The sequence below is a fragment of the Cyrtonyx montezumae genome, unplaced genomic scaffold (assembly GCF_038088225.1).
Source record: "Cyrtonyx montezumae isolate F1298 unplaced genomic scaffold, pur_monq_1.0 scaffold_29, whole genome shotgun sequence".
Taxonomy (NCBI): domain Eukaryota; kingdom Metazoa; phylum Chordata; class Aves; order Galliformes; family Odontophoridae; genus Cyrtonyx; species Cyrtonyx montezumae.
The window spans coordinates 8607441-8629735 of record NW_027072033.1 but is presented as its reverse complement, the minus strand read 5'-3'; the positions used below and the strand labels follow the sequence as shown (position 1 = coordinate 8629735).

Below are 22295 nucleotides of genomic sequence, written 5' to 3'. Positions count from 1 at the left end.
GACTCCTAGTCTGAAGAATTTACACTCTTTTAATCCAGGTTTATTCTGCTCACTGGTTTGTTAGCAGTGCAGGTAAGCCATTTTCCACTATATCCATGGTATCGACAAAGGGAAACCAGATCACTTCAGGTGGTTTTACATTGGCAGTAAAATTCGACTTGACTTACCCACTTCTGAAATATGACCCACAGGGCATTTTCCAAATCAGCACTTTGGTTGCAATGGCCTCAAACTTCTTGTGAGTACATAGGGAATACAATTCAGTGTTTCTTGGCGTGATAAGCAGGTCATTTGTGTGGAGACAGTCTAACTTCCTGTACTTTCAGATTTCAGAACAGGAGTGGTTGTTCTGTTGGGAATACATACTTTGTTATAATGTTTCTGGAACATTTTGGTTTTTTAACTAAGTAATTCTGGTATCTCCACTGAAATTTCTCTAGAGTTAGAAATTAGCACGTATTTTTATCTCAAGCTGCTTGTATGTACACTTGATTGTTTTTCTGTGTATGCTATAGCATAGTGTCTTCTCTCTCAAAGTATTTGTTTCTAAAATTGCACATCTCTACCTGAATTCTTGTCCTGGTTTTATGATTTTTGTTTCTGGTATTCCACATCATAACAGCATGTAGTGTACTGGGAATTAGAGTTAATGCTCCAGCTCCATGGATCATCGATAGTTATGGGTATACCTGTCCCAGAAGAGAAGAACAAGTACATGCCCCAGAAAACTTTGTGTTGCTTTGCATTTTTTCCGTTTTCTGCTCAGAGGGAATGATAAAGCTGTTCATGTGTCATGAGACACAGGCTCTTTCCCTTTTGGATCAACTCAGTAGTGGGTGCTCGCTGCTGTCTCACCTTCAGTGTTTAGCATAAGGCTTTCAGTTTCTTGTACACTCTCATTTTATTTGATTTATTCTAATTATATTGTACTATATTGTGTCATTTTGCATTCTCATATCTTATTTAGTAGATCAGCTTTTCTCCTCAGATTGTCACTGCTCATTTGTTTTTAGGCTCCCATTTCCTTGTCCCCTTCCCCTTTCCCAGGATGTGGGTCTGTGGATCCCCCTGCCCCAGTTGTCACAGAACTGGGCCAAACCAGCTCTTAAACCATTGACAATTCTTAACCTTTATTAGTCTATAATAAACCTTTATTTGGTAAAGTTCTTCTTGTCTTCTTGTATGTAAAAAGGTATGCCGAAGAATGAACTTATTCTGTACTTTCCACCAAAAGATTAATAAATGCATACCTATCAAAAACTAAAATCTTTGAGAATTTTCACTGTGTTCTTTGTGATTAAATTTTTCACACTTTAGCCTTTGAGTGAGGAGATAAACATTACATCAGTGTTTAAAAAAAAATGTGCAAGAGCTCTCTGAGGTCAAGTATTTTTTGTAAAGACCCTAACTGAATACTAATAACACTAAGTATAATTCTCAGTGACACTCAGAACCCTGTAAGAATGGGATGAAACTGGAAATAATTCCTCATAATTATCTGAATCAAACTGTATCTGAAGGTGGTTCCAAAACAGGGAGATGGAATGGCTTAGTGTAAACAATGGTATAACAAAAATCTGGAATTTTTTTTTCTCCATCTTTCTCTCCTCCCTTAATCTCATTCTGTTTTGAAAAATAATCATTACTTTCAGCAAAAGAAAAGGTGTTGCTGACCTACAGAAACTCATTTCAGACTGACTACAACTCTAAGATGAATTTTCTTTACCATCTGACCTATAAACTTTTTTCCAGTATGTAGTTATTCTCCTTTATGTAGATTAGCTGTTTGAGGATTGTAGAGGTAAGAGTTGGTAGCTTTATGGTTAATGTCATATTTGCTGCATATAACATGACAATCTTAACCCTGTGAATAAAGTGTTTTGTGACTGTCGCAGTTACAGATTTACAGATGCTGTGTGTGGCTTCGTACTGACACAGGCACATACAGTTGTAGTATTTTGTAGGCTTTGGATGTGTAGAAACTGACAGGAGGTTGTTACCTGTACTGTGGAAATCATGTGAGCATCTTTCTTAGTAGTTCAGTTTGAATTTATTGTGAGGCAGGCATGAAACACAAACAATTTGTTTTCAGTTTTGTCAGTTGTTCAGGGATTCTAGAATTCGGACACTTCACTCTGTTACGGCAGACTTAAAAGTTATATTGCACAGGCCCAACTTCCTCATTTCTACAGCTAATTTTAGATTTACTTTCTGCTTCAGTGAGACAAGAAATGTCTGGTAGAAGAGAGACAGCTATTGCTATATAATGCTATATAAAAATGAAACGTAACCCTGGTGTCAGGGTGTTACATTGTGCTGTGTGTTTTGCGATGCTGCCTTAGGACTCGAGGTATTGTGGGAGGAAGGCAAAACCTCAGTCAGCTTTTTAGATGTTTTTCATTTGCTCTTGTCTCACAGCAAGTCCAGCTGTGGCAAGTGTTTTCCCATGTTGGCCTGTTTATGACTAAAGCATACTTTTTGAGGCCTACATCATTAGCCTACTGGTGTAGCTCCTGATGCTTGTCTTCACTGTCAAATCCTAATAAGCCCATTTAGTTCAATTTTAGCAACCTAAATTATGCCGAGCTATGCGTGGCAGTTGTGTGAGTTTATCTGAGTGAGCAACAACGGAACGTCTTGTGGGAGACCTTTCACACCACATGCCAGGGAAGGTGGGAATGGAGGCCGTGCACTGGCTTGTAAGGCCAGTGACATTCAGCCTTCCTGGCACTGCATGGCCAAGCAGAATTTACTGACCCATCCCATAGAACATGATTCTGCTTTGATTCGGTAGTTGGTGTTAAAACTGCTTTGCTCTTGGATGTGAGGCAAGGACATGGTAACATAGGCAAGGATGTAAAAAAATGGCTTGCCATTTCTTTGGATAGGGCAACAAGTTTTGTTCCAAGACTGGCTGAATTACAGTAGTAAATTGTTATCAATAATAGTGATGTTCCACGTTCTTATTTTTTTTCTTTCTTTCTTTTTGGAATGAAGCTCTTACCATCCTGTTGAGGGTTTGCCTCTGTAAACTGCTGATAGTTTTTGCGGCCTTTCCTCCCACTGATTCCTCTTCTTTCTACCCTAAACCTTCCTTGAAAACTACTTTGGTACATTGGTTTCCTTGTAAAAATGAATATTAAATGCTGTGAACAAACTTTTTAGCAATTATCATACTAAAACAGTAGATAAGAGTCCCTTGATTATCTTGTATGGCCTATCAAGTAGTTTGTCCTGGATTTTTTTTTTTTTTTTTGCTGTAGACTACTGTTCCACTGTTGTAAAACTGCAGTGATCAGATGATGAACTCCAGGGACCCAGATGTTGACCTATTCCGGTATTAAATTTAGAAGTAAAAATGGGGGACTGCTCATAGAGATTTTCTGTTTCCATTCATTATAGAATTGTTACCTTGTTCAGAGCCTGCCCTAGAGCACTAGTTTGACTCATTAGTTTTTCCCTCTGACTGGTATTACCTATTGAGATAAATAACCTGTTTTCATCCACTCTTGTTTTCTTTTGTGTTATTTTCAGTAGAAATTGTCAGCAAACTAGATAATGTTTTTGATCAACTGGAAATGGGAATTGATAAGAAATATGAACTTCGATTTCCTACATGCATAGCGGTATGCTTAGTGTAGAGTCTCAAAGATTTTCACCAGTTATTAACAAATATCCTTAGGTGGGAGAAAATATATTATGTCTAGATTAGGTCTTAAGAATGACAAAATATACTATTTTGTCTTAGAATTTCATTTTTAGGAAATAAATTTGGATCTTAGTTTTCCATTAGTCTTTCATAATGCAGAATTATTTTATATTTTGTGCTTTATTTTTCAGAGAAGAATGTTACTGTTTACATGTATGACAGATCTTTGTGGAGGAGCTTGTATGAGCAGTGTATACAGGCTCTTTTAGAAAGCTGCACTGAACTCATGCAATTAATTGAAGACACAGGTGGCTTTAAAACATCAGCACTGGGAAAGAGTTTACCTGTCATGCTCAATCACTTATACAGTACTGCCTGTAAAATTTGATTTAGCCTTGAAAAACAGTGCTTTTGTTTCTGACTGAACAACTGGAATTTTAACTGGACTTGTGCAGTACTGTCTATTTCATTTATTAATTTTGTGCACCAAGTAATAGGGACCTTGGAGGCTGTACCACTTAACTGAAATACTAAATTTAGCAGAGTTACTAGAGAGTAAAACACAGGGAATTGTGGGTGGATAGAGTGAAACATGGGGACAATGGTCAATGGTAAAACAATTGTTTGAGCTTCATGTTACCAATATGTTTTAAAGATGCTGAAAGATTCTCTACTGTAAGCTTCTGACTAGCTCTCACAATGTTACTGCTTGTACCAAGTGAGGTGTTTTCTTTGACTGCACGCTGTGCTCCTTTTTTGTACCTATTTTAATGCTTTCTCATACCAAGTCACTGACTTTGTAAGAAGTACGTGGTATTTCTTAAGACTGACATGTTGTAGTTCCCTTTCTGCATCTTTTGCTGCCTTCCCTTCTGTTAAGTGGCTTTCCCTTCTGTTAGGCCTCCATGGCTACTAATTTGTATTGAGCTTGATTTGAAGTGCAACCTCTTCTCAAGTTACTTAGGGAAATAGACTAATAAAAAAATGAAAACTGAAAACTGTAAGTATAGAGAGAGGGCAAAAAACAGGGGAGGGAGAGATTGATTGCAAATGATCAATTACAACCAGCGATCCTCAACTAAAACCCTATAACTAAATCTCTCAGTTTGAAGCAAAATCAGTCATAATGTTCGAATAGGAAAATAAATGAATAATTTTCTTTTTTTTTTTACAAAGTCAGGACCTATACTTTCGAAGTTCAAAATGTACAATAAAGTCTTAATTCAAACTTTGAAGAAGCTTGTTCATTGTCTTGAAACTAAACCCCAAAGTATATTGCAGGAGCAGGGATAGGTATGGGAAAGTTATAGGGAAGTAGAATTTCAGCCTTACTTAGCCTGTGCTGATGTTGAATGTCATTCTTGGTCTGGCAAGAGCTCCTTGCAATTCAGATATCTCAGAATCTGAGAGTGCAAATAATATTTGGATTGTTGAAAGCAGCCCCACAGTGTCTGCTCTGCTGGTGGGGAAAGGAAGAAGGGTACTTTTGTGATTCCTTCTGCCAAGGTAGACTGATAAAATATGTGCAAATTTTTCAATATATAGTGGAGTTTTTTTAAGCCCATATTGCTTGTCCTACCTATTGCTTTGTTTTACAAAGTTGTTTGAAAATCAGGTTGTTAAGGAAGGAAACGCAGCTTCCTTTGAGAGCTGGAAAGCATCCCTCAGTTGCTACAGTTTTAGGAGTATGGAAACAGTACACAAGCTCGACTTCTTCATTAGTTTGGGCACAGCTTAATGTCATCTTGTCCATTCATTCCTTTTTTGAGCATGTATCCTCTAAGCAGAGAGAAGAAATGGTAGAGCCATAGTAGAAATTAATGGAGCAGTATGAAAAAAGTCTTAAGAACAAACAAAAAAACACTCTAAAATAACTTCTTGGAGAATCTAAAGAAAAAATGAATATGTTTAAAATTTCTTTCCTATTAACTATTATAAACAAAAAAGCTGTAGTACTCCTAGCCATGACTGTACACATACTTACGCATAACAAAGTGAATCATGAGATGACATGGCATACTTGGTTATGACTTTGTGTACACATTTTATTATTTTAGTAATTTTTTCTCCTCTTCTTAAATGGTATTCTGAGCTTTGGGGCAAGTTAGTTAAATTCAGACATTAACACCTGCAGTCATTTTTTTTCTCTTCCTGTGGTTTTATTTGCATCAATTGTGAGAACCTTGTTACCATACTTCCTGTCTGAAGCTATAGCAAATGATATGCAGCTAGAGGATATAGAAGGTTGACCCTTAAAAGAAACTTAATAGGTGTTTCGTAAAAACAGTGGGCTGTTCTTAACCTGCATAATTAATAAGTAGCTTTATTACAGCTGTAGTCACCACAGCACGCAGTGTATCCTTGCTTGGATCATCTCAGGTAAATTCTCTTTAACTCTTATTCTGCTAGTAATTCTGAAAAGCTAAAGTGGGAGAATGTCTGATTCCTTTTTTAACCTTTTCTATCCTGCTCTTTTGTTAGCCTAGAAAATTTAATCCTAGTTTAGTAAGAGAAACTTCTGATACTGTAACAAAATGTGTTTCCCACCCTCTGACCACTAACACAGTGTTTGCACTTTCCACCTTTGTGACTGGTATTTTACAGTGAGCAACAGATTATCTTTTTTTTGCATTAGATGAGCTTCTTTGAAATAAATTTTGGAAACCAATAAGCTTATTTTCATTTCTCCACTTCAAATAATGATGCATTCTCCTTTTTATGTATTTGTTTTTCCATACTACTTATAAATGGAGTAAAATAAAAGTTGCAGGTAAGATATAAAAGGCTTGAAATACAGCAAAGAAGTTTGGCATTGTAGTGTTACTTGCTCTTGGAATGTGAATTGTGTGCTATAAAATATGATTTTGTGTTCAGAAAGTTCACACTGGAAAAAAGCAAGTAGGTGTTTCAACACTTGATCACCAATTCATCCTTGTAGTTCAGACAGAAGAAACACATTGGCCTTTCAGCCTGAGCTGTGTGATGTTCTGCTTCTCTGAGAACCAAAAAGCTACATAAAGTGCAAAAATGAGAAGTAATGGAGCTTTCTTTCAATTGCATGTTTCAAGTGGGGGCCCTGGTACTGTTTGCTTGATCTGCCAGCTCTACAGAGATGCATACATTCTTCACACAGTGCCATGATAGAAGCTGGATACTGTGACAAAGCAGAGAACAAGCTGTGAGGTGTTGTTTCAGAATCTTGTTAATTGTGTTCAGATTGTTGGCAAACTGATACTACATAATTGGCTGGCTTGCAGTTGTAGGTCAATGTGTTCTTTTTCTTTTCAATTATTTGAAAAACTATTTTCCTGTTTGAGTGTATTCTTTAAAGGAACTGGTAGCAGCATAAGATCATGTGTGTCATGGTTGACTCTACAGTGTCAGTATCTTTTCTTGCCTTTAGCTTTTTCTTTCTGTTCTGGTGCAGCAGATTTGTGCCTGTTCTTTTATATTAACTTGGCCTTGTAAATATCAGAGTGGGGTATATAAAATTCTAGCACTCTAATAAATAGCTGTAAGGTTTTGCTTTGGGGGGCTTCAGGTGAGCATAGTGCTTTTAAAGCTCAGCAAGCTGGGGAGTGTGCTAGTTGCTAGCATAGAAATTAGTAGGCTGATTAATGAAGGAATTTCCATGGAGGAAAATTAACCCTCTGTGAAAAGATGAACTTGATATGTTAACAGTGGACTCTGTCAAAAAGAAGTTGTGAGAAATTTGTGTCAGTTTTAGAATTTCATCAGTTGCACATGAAAATTCTGCATCACTTGCCCAACAATAGAAAACCAGTGCCAGACACCTGTTTACATAGCTCATGCAGATTGAGGTATATTAAGCTTCAAAATGCTGTAAGGTTAAGTACTTTTTTCAATTGCTCATGCTAGAATTAGGAGAGCATTGCTGCATTTCAAAGCAGCTTTGGACCTTGTCTTCTTAAAAGTAAAAACCTTAGTTTTAAGTAGAGTGCCTAAATTAAATTAAATTAATTAATTTAATTAAATAAATTAAGTGCCTGAACTCCTGAAGTTTAGAGGGATATGTAGTCAGTTGTCACTTTATAAAATGACATAAGAAAGCTAGAAACGGATCAAACAGAGATGAGTGCCAAAAGATGTGACACACATCCATTATACTGCTTCGTTAAAAAAAATCCAGAATCTAAGCCTCATTTGAATTTCTGGTAGTTGACATTTTGTGTAATTTTTGAAGAAATTGGCATGTGACTTGTTTGCTAGCATCTCTTCATTCAGTAGTTAGGATACTACCACAAAATCACTGGTATGGATGGCTCTCTGTGAGTTTGCAATTCAGTATCCTATTTCTTTTTAATACAGTTTACTTCTGTTTTCAGGTTCACGTAACGCTAGGGACCAAAGAAGCATAAGTAACACTTCCATGGTGCTGGGACCAATCTGCTCAGTGAAGATTCTAAAATAGCTTCTTAACTTCATCGTGTTTGTCCTGAGACTGTCTTGGGAGAAGAGCTCAAGAAGAAAACTTTTCACATCAGAACTATTATAAATAAATCTATTTAAAGAACTTGCTACTTGGGGATACATTTACGGAGATCGAGTCCTGGTTTTCACCTGTGCTCACACTTCAGACTCTAAACAATGAGTGAATTCTGGTTGTGTTTCAACTGCTGTATTGCAGAACAGCCTCAGCCTGTAAGTATGAATTTTATGGTTTTGTTATACTTTTTTAAATTAACACTTAGTGGGGACAGAAGAAGGTCTGTTTTAGATGGATATTGTGCATTTGCTTTCACTTAATCTCAGATCTGTCTGAAGTCTTTGAAATGAAAGCCTATATATCTTTGAATTGAGTAAAGGGGAAAAAGGGTGGGAAACATGATGGTGACCTAACCTGGCACTTTTAAGTCTGCCAAAGAGCAGCTGGAAATCTGGACATCATGTCTAAATGTCTCTGTCTTGAGTTTTGGCTGGACAATGGTGAAAGAAGATGTCTTAGATAAAGCAGGGTTAAATCCAGTCCTTTGACACATTAACCTAAGTCAGGATTTCAGTCTTAGTTGCTTTGTTATTTTTAGATGAAATCCTTAGAGGGAGAAGGACTCGCACCGCAGGTAGCTTTTTCAAGAATTTGAAATGTTTGTTGTATGAAAAGGTACACAGAGACAATTTGTTAGAAGAACTTTTAGAAGGATACATAAGGGGGAAGTATAGAAATATTCTTGTGTTTCCTTGGAGTATGCATTGTGTCTAGTACTGTGGTTGAAAGTTTGCCTTCTGTAAGGTGTAATTAACCGGAACTGTGGTTAGTACTTCAAGAAAAAAGCATTGTATTTTGTGACATCCAGATCAAGCTAAGTGAACTTACAGAAAGGACAGTCATCTTGCAGATATGGCTACAGAAGCTGCATTGCAGTTACTTTAGAGAACATGAGCAAACTTACATTCATGTGCCCAGATGATCTTTAGGGGAAAAAAAAAAGAAAAAATCTTAAAGGAAAAATCTGAAAGAAAAAAAAATCTAACATCTGATGACTTCAGAAAAAGTGTGTAGGAATTGGTGTTTCTCAGTACTTAAATGCCAGACTGATCCTTAGGTGTCAATGCAAGTATTAGTAATCTGACCATTAACATTTCTATAGCAATGAATGCAACATTATCTCAGTGCAGTAGACTTGTAGGAGATGAGATCTCAAATACCAACATGGTCAGGAAGTCCCTCGAAATGCATCCATATGTAGCCAAAGCTGTTTGCATAGTATTTGGATTGTATATTTCAATTAAAAATTATATATAACTCCTAAAAGTCTTAGTTGTAAAATGGCATATTCTGTGTGTTTACAAAAATCTCTAGACTTACTCCTTAATAAAATCTTGACTCAATCTTTATGAAACAGTTAAGCTGTTGCCCAGAAAAATACATGGCGTGTTAATGCAGCATGTGGTGATCTGTAGATTTTGACTCATGGAAAGGGTGGAGAATATATTTTGAAAGTGGAGAAAAAGGAAACAACCCATTTTTGTACACTTTTGTTAGGTTGGTGATGTTAGATTTAGAAAATTAAAGCCATCTCTATTATTTGAAGTGTAAACAGCTCTTTGTTGAGCACTGACCTTGTGCTTGAAATCAGCCTTTCCGATGTTGTGGGAGTTAGCTTAAGTGATAAAATCCTTCAGAACACATCTCAGAAAAAATCACTGTGGGCCAGCCTTCTTGTGTTTCACCACACATGCTTAGCTGTCCTTCCACTACAGAGGTGATGAGCTCTACTGTGTTCTGTTGTGTTGCACAGCCTTGGTTCTGTCATGCACCATTGCATTAAGTGGATTTAATCAGAAACATATGCATCTGAATAAGTACTGATTATTCTTTTAATCCATGACATGGGCATATACTATCAGTGTAAGCAAAACTCTTAAGCCAGATAGATGGTAAGAAAACTGTTCTCACCCTACCTCCATAAGCATTGTGTGATTCAAGAGACTTGTACGTTAAAAACAGTGCTATGTTTTTATCCAAATATTCTGGTATTTACTGCTTTAATGTTTCTCAAAATAGGTAACGCAGACTTGGTAAGTAGGTGTGCGTCCAGTCCTATGGTACCTTTAGTCTGTTGGTGTAATCCAGTCCAGTTTCTCAGGCGAAATGCATTGCCTACCCAGTGTCATCTGTTTCATGTGCCTTTTTTCATTTTACTTCTACATCTCAACTTTTTTTACGGCCCGATGAACAGTGTTCCAGCTTTCACTTTCATGTTCAGCCATAAGGTATGCTGCTTCTGGAAAGGCCTCATCTCATTTTGCTGAAGTGTTAAAAGCAACCTGTGTCTCAGAATAAACATCTTGAAAGCAGAATGTTGCTTAAATTACCCTGTTCAAAGCTTAAAATGTTCCTTTTGTTTTTAAATTTGCATCCTCTGAAAAGTGTTGTTTTTTTTTTTATAATCTCTGTCAGGTGCTGCTGTTTGGGATATCTTTAATGTTGTGGATATCAACATAAGTTTAAAGCCACTTGACTGGTGGGAAAAGAAAATGTACTTGAGTTACCTCATGTGTACTGAGATATTCACAACTTCCTCTGAATTGCAGGATTTTCTTTCTCTCTTTAATGGCAGAGTGTAAGAACAGACAGTTACTTCACTCTAGCAAAATGCTGGCGTATCATAAAAGCTATCTTATGTACGACATCTCTGTTCTTTTCAGCAAAAGTGCACTTAAAATGAAAAACACTTAGAGGCACTGAGACATTTAAGTCGGTTTTGTAGAAAGCTGTTTGGCCCAGGCTGCACACAAAAACATCTAGGTCATTGTGATTACTCTGTAGATCTTCCAGAATTACATATTTGCACATTTGAGTGCTTTTTCATGATTTTGAGCCATGCCTTTGCAAATTGATCTGTGAATAGAATGGTTAGAAAGTCATGTTAATTACCTGATTTTACTGGCTTTCTCTCTAACGACATGCTTCAGAGCAGTGCAGTAACACTGGTTGTGCAGATCAGTGCACTTGATGTGGTTCTTCAATTAGAAGTCTATATTTAGGTATTACCATCATGTTTCATTGAAATTTATCACCTTGCAGCTTCATCCTCTTTCTGTCTTTTGTCAACACTGGACAGATATACTGTTTTGTTAGCTCTTACGATGTTACTTTCACTCAGTGCTTCTGAGACTCCTAAGATGATCATGAAAAGGGGCATGTTTGAACACGGATCTGTATTCTTCTCTGAAATAGGATGATAAAGGAATGGACTATGCAAACAAAAATAGTGAGAGAGTTGGAGGAAACATGTTCCCATGTGTGATTTTAGTCTTCCTTCTAGTATCCTGGGAACTTCTCCATAACAGGGAGAGATCTGGGGAGAGCAGTGGATGTCATCTACCTTGACTTCAGCAAGGCTTTTGATACTGTCTCCCATGACATCCTGATAATGAAGCTGAGGATGTGTGGAACAGATGAGTGGATGGTGAGGTGAGTTGAGAACTGGCTGACCAGCAGGGCTCAGAGAGTGGTGAACAGCCGTGCAGAGTCCGACAGAAGACCTGTCACTAACAGTGTACCCTAGAGGCTGGTGCTGAGTCTTGTCTTGTTCAACATCTTCACTGACAGCCTTCATGAGGGGATAGTGTCCACCCTCACTAAGTACACCAATGCTACAAAGCTGGGAGTGTGGCTGACACAATGGAAAGCTGTGCTTTTTCAGTGGGACCTGGACAGGGTTCCCCAGTACAAAGAAAAGACAGGGATCTCCTGGAGAGAGTTCAGCAGATGTCCACAAAGATGATAGAAGAGCCTGGAGCATCTCATCTGTGAGGAGAGGCTGAGAGACTTGGGTCTGTCCAGCCTTCAGAAAAGAAGACTCAGAGGGGATCTAATTAATGTTTATAAATGTCTTAAGTGTGGGAGGCAAAGGGATGTGGCCAACCTCTTTTCAGTGGTCTCTGGGGTCAGAACAAGGAAACAGCCATAAACTGGTGCATAGGGAGTTCCGCAACAAAATGCAAAAAAACAGCAATATTCACAGCTAGATCAGGTTGCCAAGGGCCTTATCCTGCTTCACCTTGAAAGGATCCAGGGATGAGGCATCAATCATATCACTGTCAACCTGTTCCAGTGCCTCACCATCCTCACTGTAGAAGTTTTTTTCCTTATATCTAACCTAAGTATACACTTTTCGAGCTTGAAACCATTTCCCTTTGCTCTGTCACCACAGGCTCTGCTAAAGACTATGTCTCCTTTCCTGTAGTTTGGTGTTAGACTTAATGAAAGGCTGCTACTGGGTCACCTTGCAGTCTTCTCCAGGCTGAGCAGCCCCAGCTCTTTCAGCCTGTCCTCTTAGAAGAGGTGTTCCATTCCATGGATCATTTCTGTGGCCCTTTTCTGGATGAGCTCCAACAGGTCTGTGTCTCTCCTGCACTAAGGACTCCACATCTGGAAGCAGTCCTCCAGGTAAAGCCTCACCAGGACAGAATAGAGAGGCAGGATCACCTTCCTTGACCTGCTGGCCACACTTCTTTTGATGCAGTCACGGATATGGTTGGCTTTCTGGACCATGAGGGCACATGGCTGACTCATGTCCAACTTCCTATCCACCAGTACTCCCAAGTACTTTTCAGCAGGGCTGTGCTCAGTACTTTTCTCCCTCAGCTTGTATTGGTAATGGGGGTTGTGTTGACCCAGGTGCAATATCTTGCATTTGGATTTGTTGAATCTCAGGAGGTTCACTTGGGCCCACTACTCGAGCCTGTGTATGTGCCTCTGGGTAGCATGCTGCCCTCTGGTGTGTCCTGTTAACCACGCTCCACAGCACAATGTCATCAACAAACTTGCTGAGGATGCAGTTGACTCCACTGTCAATGTCACTGTTTAAGATATTGAAGAGAATAAGCCCCAGCACTGACTCCTGGCGGACACTGCTTGTCACCATTCTCCATCCAGACTTTGAAACACTGACCATCACCATCTGGACTCTATCCTACAGCCAGTTCTTCATCCATAGAACAGTCCATCCATCAAATCCATGTCTCCAGTTTGGAGAGAAGGATGTTGTGGGGTACCATGTCAAAGGCCTTACTGAAGTTGGGATAGATGACATCAGTGGCTATTTTCTTGTCCACTGATGCAGTGACATGATCATGGAAGGCCACTGGGTTCGTCAAGAGAGATTTGCCCTTGGTGAAGCTTGTATCACCTCCCTGCCGTCCATGTGGCTTAGCAGAGCTTCCAGGAGGATCTGTTCCATGATCCTCCCTGGCACAGAGGTGAGAATGACAGGTTGGTAGTTCCTGGGCCATCCTTTTTAGCCCTTTTAGAAATCGGTATGATATTACCCTTTTTCCAGTCACCAGGGAGTTCACCTGATAGCCATGACTTTTTAAGTATTATTGAGAATGGCTTGACAACTACGTCAGCTAATTCCCATAGGACTCTGAGGTGATGTTGAAGAAGTTGAAGAAATCCTGATTCTGTATATAGCTGAAATTTAATCTCTTGTGATCTGACCAAAAGTATTTTTTATTTTGAGAAAAGTAGCACTTTCTGTGATTGTATCGAGTTTTTTACACTTCCGTAAATACACTTTGTGGGTTCTGTAAGCTGATCTTGCATTTTCCAGTGACAAATGTTTCTTTCCATATATCATATGTGCTGTCACCTCATCCACTGTTATGTTTCAGTAGATTTTGACAGATCCCCACTACCAGCTATATTGCTTGTTAGGAGTTTAGTAAGCCTTTTGTCGTGCAAATTCTTGTAGAAAATTTGTTTTCTTTCCTAGGCTGAGTTAATTGCCTACACCTGGAGTCTGTTAGTTTCCTCTTCTTATTTGTTTCTGTCATGTCCATCTTTATCTTGCATACTCTGAGAAGTATTTGGTCGCAGCCTGGTGCACTCTTACCTGGTTTGCGCTACCGCCCAGTGCAGTTGAGATCTTAATATTCCTTTGACCTTGCATTAAAATTATTGCTCTGTTATAAAGGAATAATCTGTTCTCATCTGTCTAGCTCTGAACTTCCTTCTCCAGTTAATCAGTTCCTTGTTTGTTGCTTGCCTCGTATTTATAGGTTTTTGCATTTTGTCAAACATTTTTAAAGTGTTTTCTGCATACTGTACCACAAATGTTAGAAGTAAATTTTAAAAAATGACATTTCCTTAATCTCTTTTTTGATAAATGAAACAGAATCGACAAACCTAGAGTGAGGAAGCACAACAAAAGATAGAATAAATAAAAAATAACTTGTTTTCACATCAAGCCAATTTGTGTGTTATCTCTGATTGAGTAACAGTGTTACAGAGGTCAAAAATGAAAGTTGGGTAGCTGTGAGAGCTTGGTTTCCATGCAAATGATTTCAAGCTTGGCTATAAAAAAATAACTTCTGGTGCTCAGGGTTCTGAGACAAGGAACACAGGAGGAACACCATCTGGGACACAGGAGGTTCCCTATGAACGTCAAGGACTTCTGTGATGTGCGGGTGACTAAACACGTGTAGAGGTTATGCAGAGAAGTGGTAGTATCACAGAATCACAGGGGTTGGAAGGTGCCTTTGGAGTCATTCAGCAACCCCCTGCCAAAGCAGTTTCCCTACAGTGGGTTACCCAGGAGAGCATCCAGGCAGGTTTTCAGTATCTTTAGAGGAGGAGATATCTCCACAACCTCCCTGGACAGCCTGCTCCAGTAGAGTCTCCCTTCTTAGGAGAGAAGCTCTTGGAAGCTGCCTGAACATGGCTGTGGGCAACCTACTGTGGATGTCCCTGCTTGGGCAGGGTTTGAACGTGATGACCTCCAGCAGTTCTTTCCTACCTCAGACTTTATGTAATTCTGTGAAAGTTGAATTGGGCCATTAAGATAAACTGATTGTTCCTGCCTTAACATTCTTGAAAAGTTCACTGCTTTGTAGACTGAATGTGTTTTCTTTTTTTCCTTTTTTCTTTTCTCCCAATTGTGATTAAAAAAAAAAATTGATTAGGAGAGAAGTAGAGCAAGTTCACATGAATGAGAAGAGGTAGAAAAAATTCAACAGGCTAACACACCTAATCCATCTCCCACTGTGATTTACAGTTACGATAATTAAGCATTCAGTACGCATAACAAATGCAGAACAAATCACCTTTGGTGCATGGTAAATCAGATGTTTGCTGCTGGAGAACCACTAGGTTCCATACCACCATGATCTGCAAGCTCAGGTTCTGAATCAAAATTACCAAAACGTTCAGGGTCTCCTGTTCATCAAGTTTGATCAGCTTACCATGTTCAGGAAGCCTATGAAAAATTTCTAATGTAAAAGGCGACAGCTCTACTGAGATCTCACATTTCAAAGCTGTCATATTGAATTGTGTATTAAGCTACCAGTTTCAGATGTTTGAAATTTCTTCTTTTTGCTCTTTAGTGGTGTTGTAGAGCTAGCCTGAGGGAACAGCTTTTTAAAGGGGGTCAGAGTCCAGTAAGCAGCAAAATACTTAGCTTTTCTTTCTCAAACCAGAACTGTTTGTTTGGCTTTTAGCCTGATCAGGCTGCTTTAGCTTTTGGGTTTTTTTTTTTTCTTTTAAATTTAAATTAGTCCCTGCAAAATTCTGAAATATCTGTCATGGTTTTGAGTATAAAAATGTTTATAAAGAAAGCAAAAAAGAATGGCAGTATTCTGCCATTTTAATTAAATGAATATTTCATATCTATTTTTTATATGAAGGAGCACACAAACCATAGGAACTGCCTCAGCTGCTACCCTACCATATTTTGCACCTTTCTGCAGTGGACTTTAGATGCTTCGTTAGGTTTGTTTTGTAAGACCAATATGCAACTTAGGAAATATAACTCAGAAAACATGCATTTTAGCTGGCTATTTTAAATATGAATGTCTCCATGTAAACTTACATTTCTAATTCCTAACATTATCCTATTCCTAACATTATTATTAAAATTATGAAAGTTTTCACACTCAAATCTTCTGCAGTTCCTATCATGACCGTTGTTTATATCAGCCATGGCTGGTATCAAAGTTCCCACTAAATTGTATTATGGCTATCCTTCACGTGTTTTCAGTTTTATAAGGTGCTTCTTAAGCCAGTGACTTCAACACATGACCACTTGCAGTGATTTTTCTCACATCGTCAGGGTGGCTTGGCTTATCACTCTGAACTGCTGACTTGCATAGTTCTGAGCTGACATCCTGCCACTGAGTGAGAACAAAAGTTGGGCAGAAGAGGTGGAGCTGTGAAGTATCACAGAGTCAGATGTAGGGAAGTAAAGCCTCTCTGAATCCAGTTTTGCTTCTAGTTTTCAAATAATTCTACTTTTTAAGCTGCTTGGGGGTACCCTCAAGAGAGATGTAGTTTACTATAGCTGAGAGAAGATAGCATCTCTCTTTGCCCAGAGCTGCACTGAGCAGCAGTGTAGGGCTCACCACACACCAGATATGGCAGGAAGCATTATTACCAATTCCTGGCATGGGGCCGCCTCACTGCTGCTTTGCAACTGTCCTCTGAAGCTGTGGAATGTCACACAGCCTTCTGGTTTCACTGTGCTGAAGCAAATTGTGGCCTCATCAGTCTCGGCTCAAATACTGAGAGCATTTCCAATTGGCCATGACTGTGGTGGCAGCTGAATTGAGGTCAGTACTCTGGGAGTAGGCGTCAGTTTCTCTCCCAGGCTCAGCTTCCTTTAAGCACTGAAAGCCTCTGGGGGATGTTTCTGATCTCAGACTGTTTTCTGGCAGCTCAAGTTTGACTCAGCTGGGAGGCACAAGGCCACTTGCTTTCGGGAGCTGCATGCATGGTAGTGAATCAATAGCTTCCAGTAAAAGTATCGGGGCACATAAGATATGGTATGGTGGTCAGTAGAGAGAAGTGAATCGGAAGAGATTAAAATGGAGGAACAGACTTCAAAAGGATTGATGAATAGATGTTAATTGGGAGTTTACACCAGAATAATACAACTATAGAGATATGCTGTCTTTTTAAAAACCCCGAAGTGACACAAGCTCTAATTATTAATCTTAAACTCATTATATACATTTGGCTATATATTGTCTTATGTATGGAGTGCTTTATCAGTTTTGTGAACTGAAAAGCTGATGCTATCAGAAATTAAATTCCACGAAGAAAGAACACTTAGCCATGTTCAGCTGTTCTACAGTTGTATATCAGTGGAGTGTGTTATTTATGAAAAGAAGCGAATTTTTATGATTCATAAAGTTCCTGGAAACTTAGTGAGCACCCAAGGCAAACCCATTCCAGGTTAATTTCTTGAAAGACACAAATGTCTAAAAGCAACATTAATACAGGACATGTCATGAAGCTCTACTTGGAACAAACATGACATATTTTAAATAGAGCTTCTGGGTCCAGCAACTCAAAAACATTTAATGCCTAGGCACCATGTTGTTGGTTATAGTAGATTAGTTTTAAAATGGGGCAATGAGACCATGTAGACGTATACTCTGAATAGATCTGTTAAAATACGCCAGTACATGCACTTGTGTATGTGTGCGTGGTACACTTATGGTTGCAGCTGTGCTTGTTCTTAGCTGGGCATAGATGAGCTTTTGAAGAGAAGAAGAAATACCAAAACAATAACATCTGTGCTGGTCTACATCAAGTGAGCAATAAAGCCTGCAGGACCTCTTATTCTCCATGGAAAAGTATCAGATGCACATTTTCTTTTTGTAATAGCAGAATTAACCTTAGAAAACGAAGTAACTTGTGAAATTGTAATGCAAAGGAAAATTCTGGAAGAGGAAACTGAAAAAACAGTCTGTGTGCTTAAGACAATAAGGAAATGGAACTTAGATGAGAAGGAATAATTCTGGGTAATAGGCTTCATTCATTTAATGTTCATTTCAAACAGGGTTTTTTTGTATCCAAAAAGCTTAATTAAAATAGGCATTTCTGAAGTGTGAAAAGCTTATGTGAAATAACTGCTTTCCAGCATTTGCCATAATACTTTACAAATAAGAGATGTGAGGACATTTTTGTTATCCTCTGAAGATGACAAAATGATATGCTCCTGGTATGAGGTATAATTTCACCAAAATGACATTCTGTAATTTTGTTGTCTTACTCTCTGAATTTGACAACATTATAAATAATTATTTCTACTTAGTCAATCTGAAATAAAAACCCTGAACTACCTTACCTTATGTAACAGGAAAGTTAAAAACAGTGGTCAAGTAATTACCTTCAATTACTTAATAACCTATGTAATATAGTTTCCCAAAATTGATCGGTTCACATTATTTCTCAGTGAAAATGAAAGAAAAATGATAAATTGAATGAGAGGATTTGGTTTAGTTTCGGTGTCCTTGTAATTTTTTTTATATAAGAAGATAGACAAAAGCTGCTCTTTCAAGCATACTCTGAAATACAACTTAGAAACCTGTTTTTACTGTACAGTAGTTCATTGCTCAATATAATGTGTGTAACTGATCAACTTTTACAAAGAAACACCTTTGAAAATAGGTAAAACTTTCAGCTGCCGGGACTGGAGACTCAGTCAGAGTTCTGAATCAGGCTGAGTACTTCTCTCACACTGGCACAGTTTTCTGCAAGTAATCCCTTTGCTTCAGCTCATTGGAATTTAGTAAATGATTTGGTCATGCCCAAGAAGGAATAGAATTCAACTTCGACTCTTAGCTATTTTGGCCCTGCAGGCATTACACTGGCAGATACTGTTAACAATTTACTTTTTACAACCTAACTCAGCAGACGCATTTATGTTTGCAATGTGTAGGAATAGAAATGCTGCAGGATGCAGTAAATGTGGTATAGTTCTGTGCTGTAGTTGTTGCCTAACCACACCTAAGTTTTATGTTGTGAAGACCCTGAATATAGGCTTGTTCTTTCATGACCAGCAAATCTGGTCCACTAAGAAAGCTACAATATTTCCTGGATTTCTACAATGCATCCAACTTCAGAATTACCAGTAGAAGATAGAACAACAGATGCCATAAAGTATGCAAATAGAAGACACACAGTAGTAGAAATTCTTCACTCTCAGTAGTAAATTTATCATAGACTGTTTAGTGCAGGTGGCTTGCAAAATAAAGAGGAATTGGTTTGCCAAATAAATGGAATAGAAATAGCAAAATTTTCTGAACTGTATGAGCAATCATTGCTGCCAGTGGAAAACAGTGGAATGTGTTTTTGATCCTACTTTGTGTCTGACAGCAAATTCTGAATAGTGGAAGTACATGAGACTGTGTCCTTAACAAAATTGGTGCATTTTCTTGGTCTGTCTACTAGAGGTGTAAGGAGCTACTGCTGCAGCTTCTGATTACTTACTTTTTTTGAAAGAATAGAATTTGACAAGAAAGCTAGTAATAAGGGGCACTTTCTGACTCAATGAAATTTAAGTACTTAATGATTGTTTATGCTCTGAGAGCTGTGGAATTGTGGCATGCCTCAGCTGGACTACAGAAAAGTGTCTGTACATGCTTGGTATTTTCCTTTTGATATGAGGTTGGACCAAGGCAGCAAGGACTCCTTTGCTTTGCTAGGGAAAGAAGAGCACTGCTTGATAGAGCCTCATTTTTATGAAGTAGGTAGAAATACTGGAAGTACTCCCTCACAAAGGCTTTTTTCTTCACTGTCCTCCTTTCAGGCTCACAGATCTGCAATGGCACACCATTCTGCTATTCCTGCTATTACTTCCCTAAGAAACTGAACAACTGCCTTTTCATTTTTGCTGGAATTTCAGACACTCTTTGAGTGAGAAGGCACTTTTGGGTGCAAATTTTCATGTCATAGCTCAGTGTCAGGTACTGTTTCAAATGCTGAAAGCTGAGCAGAACACTGTTTCAAATCTGCGTGGAGCTGTGGATTTAAATGCTTCGTAGTATAGTATTCTTGCAGACTATTTGTTTTATATGTGGGCTTACCATTTGAGCAGTCCTAAAATACCTACTGACCATTTGATGTTGAATCGTCTTGGGTGCTTTTTTTTGTTCTCTTTAATTTTGTGTTTAATACCATCATTTTCACATGCACAAATGGGATCACCTTTCACACACGTGTCTATTTTTCATTATGTGGATAGAATGTGGGAGGCTCTTTCTATTTCTTTGTGTTATTTGTAACCCCTTTTTGCTTTGTCTTTCTAAGAGCAACTGAAGACAGGTTATGTTGTAATGTACTGTGGGATGTGCTTGTTTGAGTGGTTTACCTGACACAAACTAGACAAACATGTTTCCAGTGTTGACAGTCAATTTTGTGAGCTTTGCAGAAGTACTCACAGGAGCAGAAATTGAGAGGTCACTGAAGAAATTTGTAATTCAACATTTATGAATGCCTGTCCCAACTGTGAAGATGAAGGGGGTGCTCAAGAGGTCACATGTTGGCATGTACATGCTGATAAGGTAACAGGTCAGGATGTCATTGGGATAGCAGGGAGAACCCAGAGCTAATGATGAGTTCATACAGGTGAAAAAAGGCACAGCAAGGAAATATTAGTGTGAGAATTGCCAGAATGGTCATTAATGTATCTCATGGACCTGGTTCATGTAACGTTCTGGAGGAATTACTTCTCTTAAATAAAGAGTTTGCACAAAACAAACAAACAAACAGACAAAAAAAACCCAGAAAAAACCCAGTCATTTTCTTACTGTTGTAAGTAGTATGAGTACTTCCCTGGAAAACCAGATGACTGTTTAGGTCTTAATTTGCATATGTACAAAACTGAACAAGAAGCTACTGCTATTTGAGCAAAGTGTTGTTAAGTTTTGGAGATTCAGTTCACAAAGCTCATGAATTTTCTGTGTCTGTAGATGTTTATTCTTAAGAGTATAGTTATTAAATATTATGGCTTTGTTTTTGGTTGGTGTCTGCAGTGCTAGTACTAGAGCTTTCACTCATAAGTCCTATTACTAAAAAAAGGTCAGTGGCATAAAACCAGAAAATCTGACTTCTCATAATGGAATTGCCAGGAGTTGTGTGCAAAAGCACTCTGGGAGTGTCACGTGTCCTATTTTGTTGTCAGTAGTCAAAGTTAGATGTGCAGTTCATGAATGCAGCTTGGTAACACACACTGCAGTGTGTTCAGAGCTGTTATCCTCAGAGAAGCAGATGTTCTAACTGGCTGTTTAGCTACTGTTAGACAGTGGTTGGTTTTGCGTTGTGAGTGTGACAGAATCGATATCTGGTGGTGACTGTTATTTGTTTATTTTAGTTTACCTTAGCTCTTGTGCTTTCCTGTAGTGGAGTTTGGGAAAAATATATAATACTGATTTAGAGAACCAAATAGAGTGGAATGTACGTAGGAGTATTGAAGGCTTAAATGTAATTTATATCATGCATCCTGTATGTTTCCATATAGATGCAGATATATACAGACACTTGCACACAGAGGACACAAGAAGTGTGCTTAAATTAGCCAGCTAGCTCTAGGATTAAATCTTTGGGGATTTGCAAGCATGAAGTGTAACTTCCTGATGAAAGAATATATGTGGAATATTTAAGGATACCCGAAGTTGTATCTGTTGGTGAGGATGATACTCATTTGGCTGAACAGGAGGGGCTTTGTATTGCAAGTCCTCTTCCTCTTGAGAACTGTAGGAAGGAGCTTTGTTTTGTGAATCCTCTTCCTCTGGAGAACTGTAGCACTCATCAGGCCACATCACCTTTTAAGTATTTCCTGTGTTCTTTTTGGAAAAGGTAAACAAGTAAAAGGAAAGAGCTTAACATGGTGCACATCTGAATATGTTATTATCTATGCTATGTTACTTACATGTCTCTAGGATTTGTTTTTTTAAGAGGCTATTAAATATACCCAGAAAGCTTGTATTGTGATGTATCTCTACATCATTTGTTTTATCTACATCTCCTTTTTAACATTATGTTTTTGATCTCTGGTGAGAATACCACATCTGTGTTTCAGCAGAATCAGTTCCAACCCATGGTATCATTCTGTTTTCCTTCTCTTCATCATCATCTGAAATTAGAGACCTGAAGAATAAACGAGGTGAGAAGAGACCTCTGCATGGTGCCTAGTGCAGGCCTCCACTCAAAGCAGAATCAACCAGACCATTTTTCTCAGGGCCATGATCACTTGTGTTCTGGAGATCTCCAAAAATGGATGTTCACATTCCTAATTTAGTCAGGATTTGGTATGCTGCAGCTTGCGGTTGTTGCGTGCATCACTGTGCACCTCCAATCCTGTCTTCCTTTACTATTTTTTAGGTAGTGGAAGCC

General features: G+C 38.5%; 1 protein-coding gene across 4 annotated transcripts in view; it reads left to right on the top strand.

Annotated features, from left to right (window-relative positions):
* Positions 1-22295, top strand: part of CDC42SE2 (CDC42 small effector 2) — a 78294-nt gene that overhangs the window by 38824 nt on the left and 17175 nt on the right. For 3 of the 4 annotated variants that reach the window (XM_065740680.1, XM_065740679.1, XM_065740682.1), the window contains one exon: positions 7996-8311. In XM_065740680.1, coding sequence (XP_065596752.1) covers positions 8258-8311 — 54 coding nt within the window. In that variant the 5' untranslated portion in view covers positions 7996-8257. Of the gene's footprint in view, positions 1-5874; positions 6029-7995; positions 8312-22295 lie in introns of those variants that run through there. The other variant, XM_065740681.1, reaches the window with a different exon arrangement.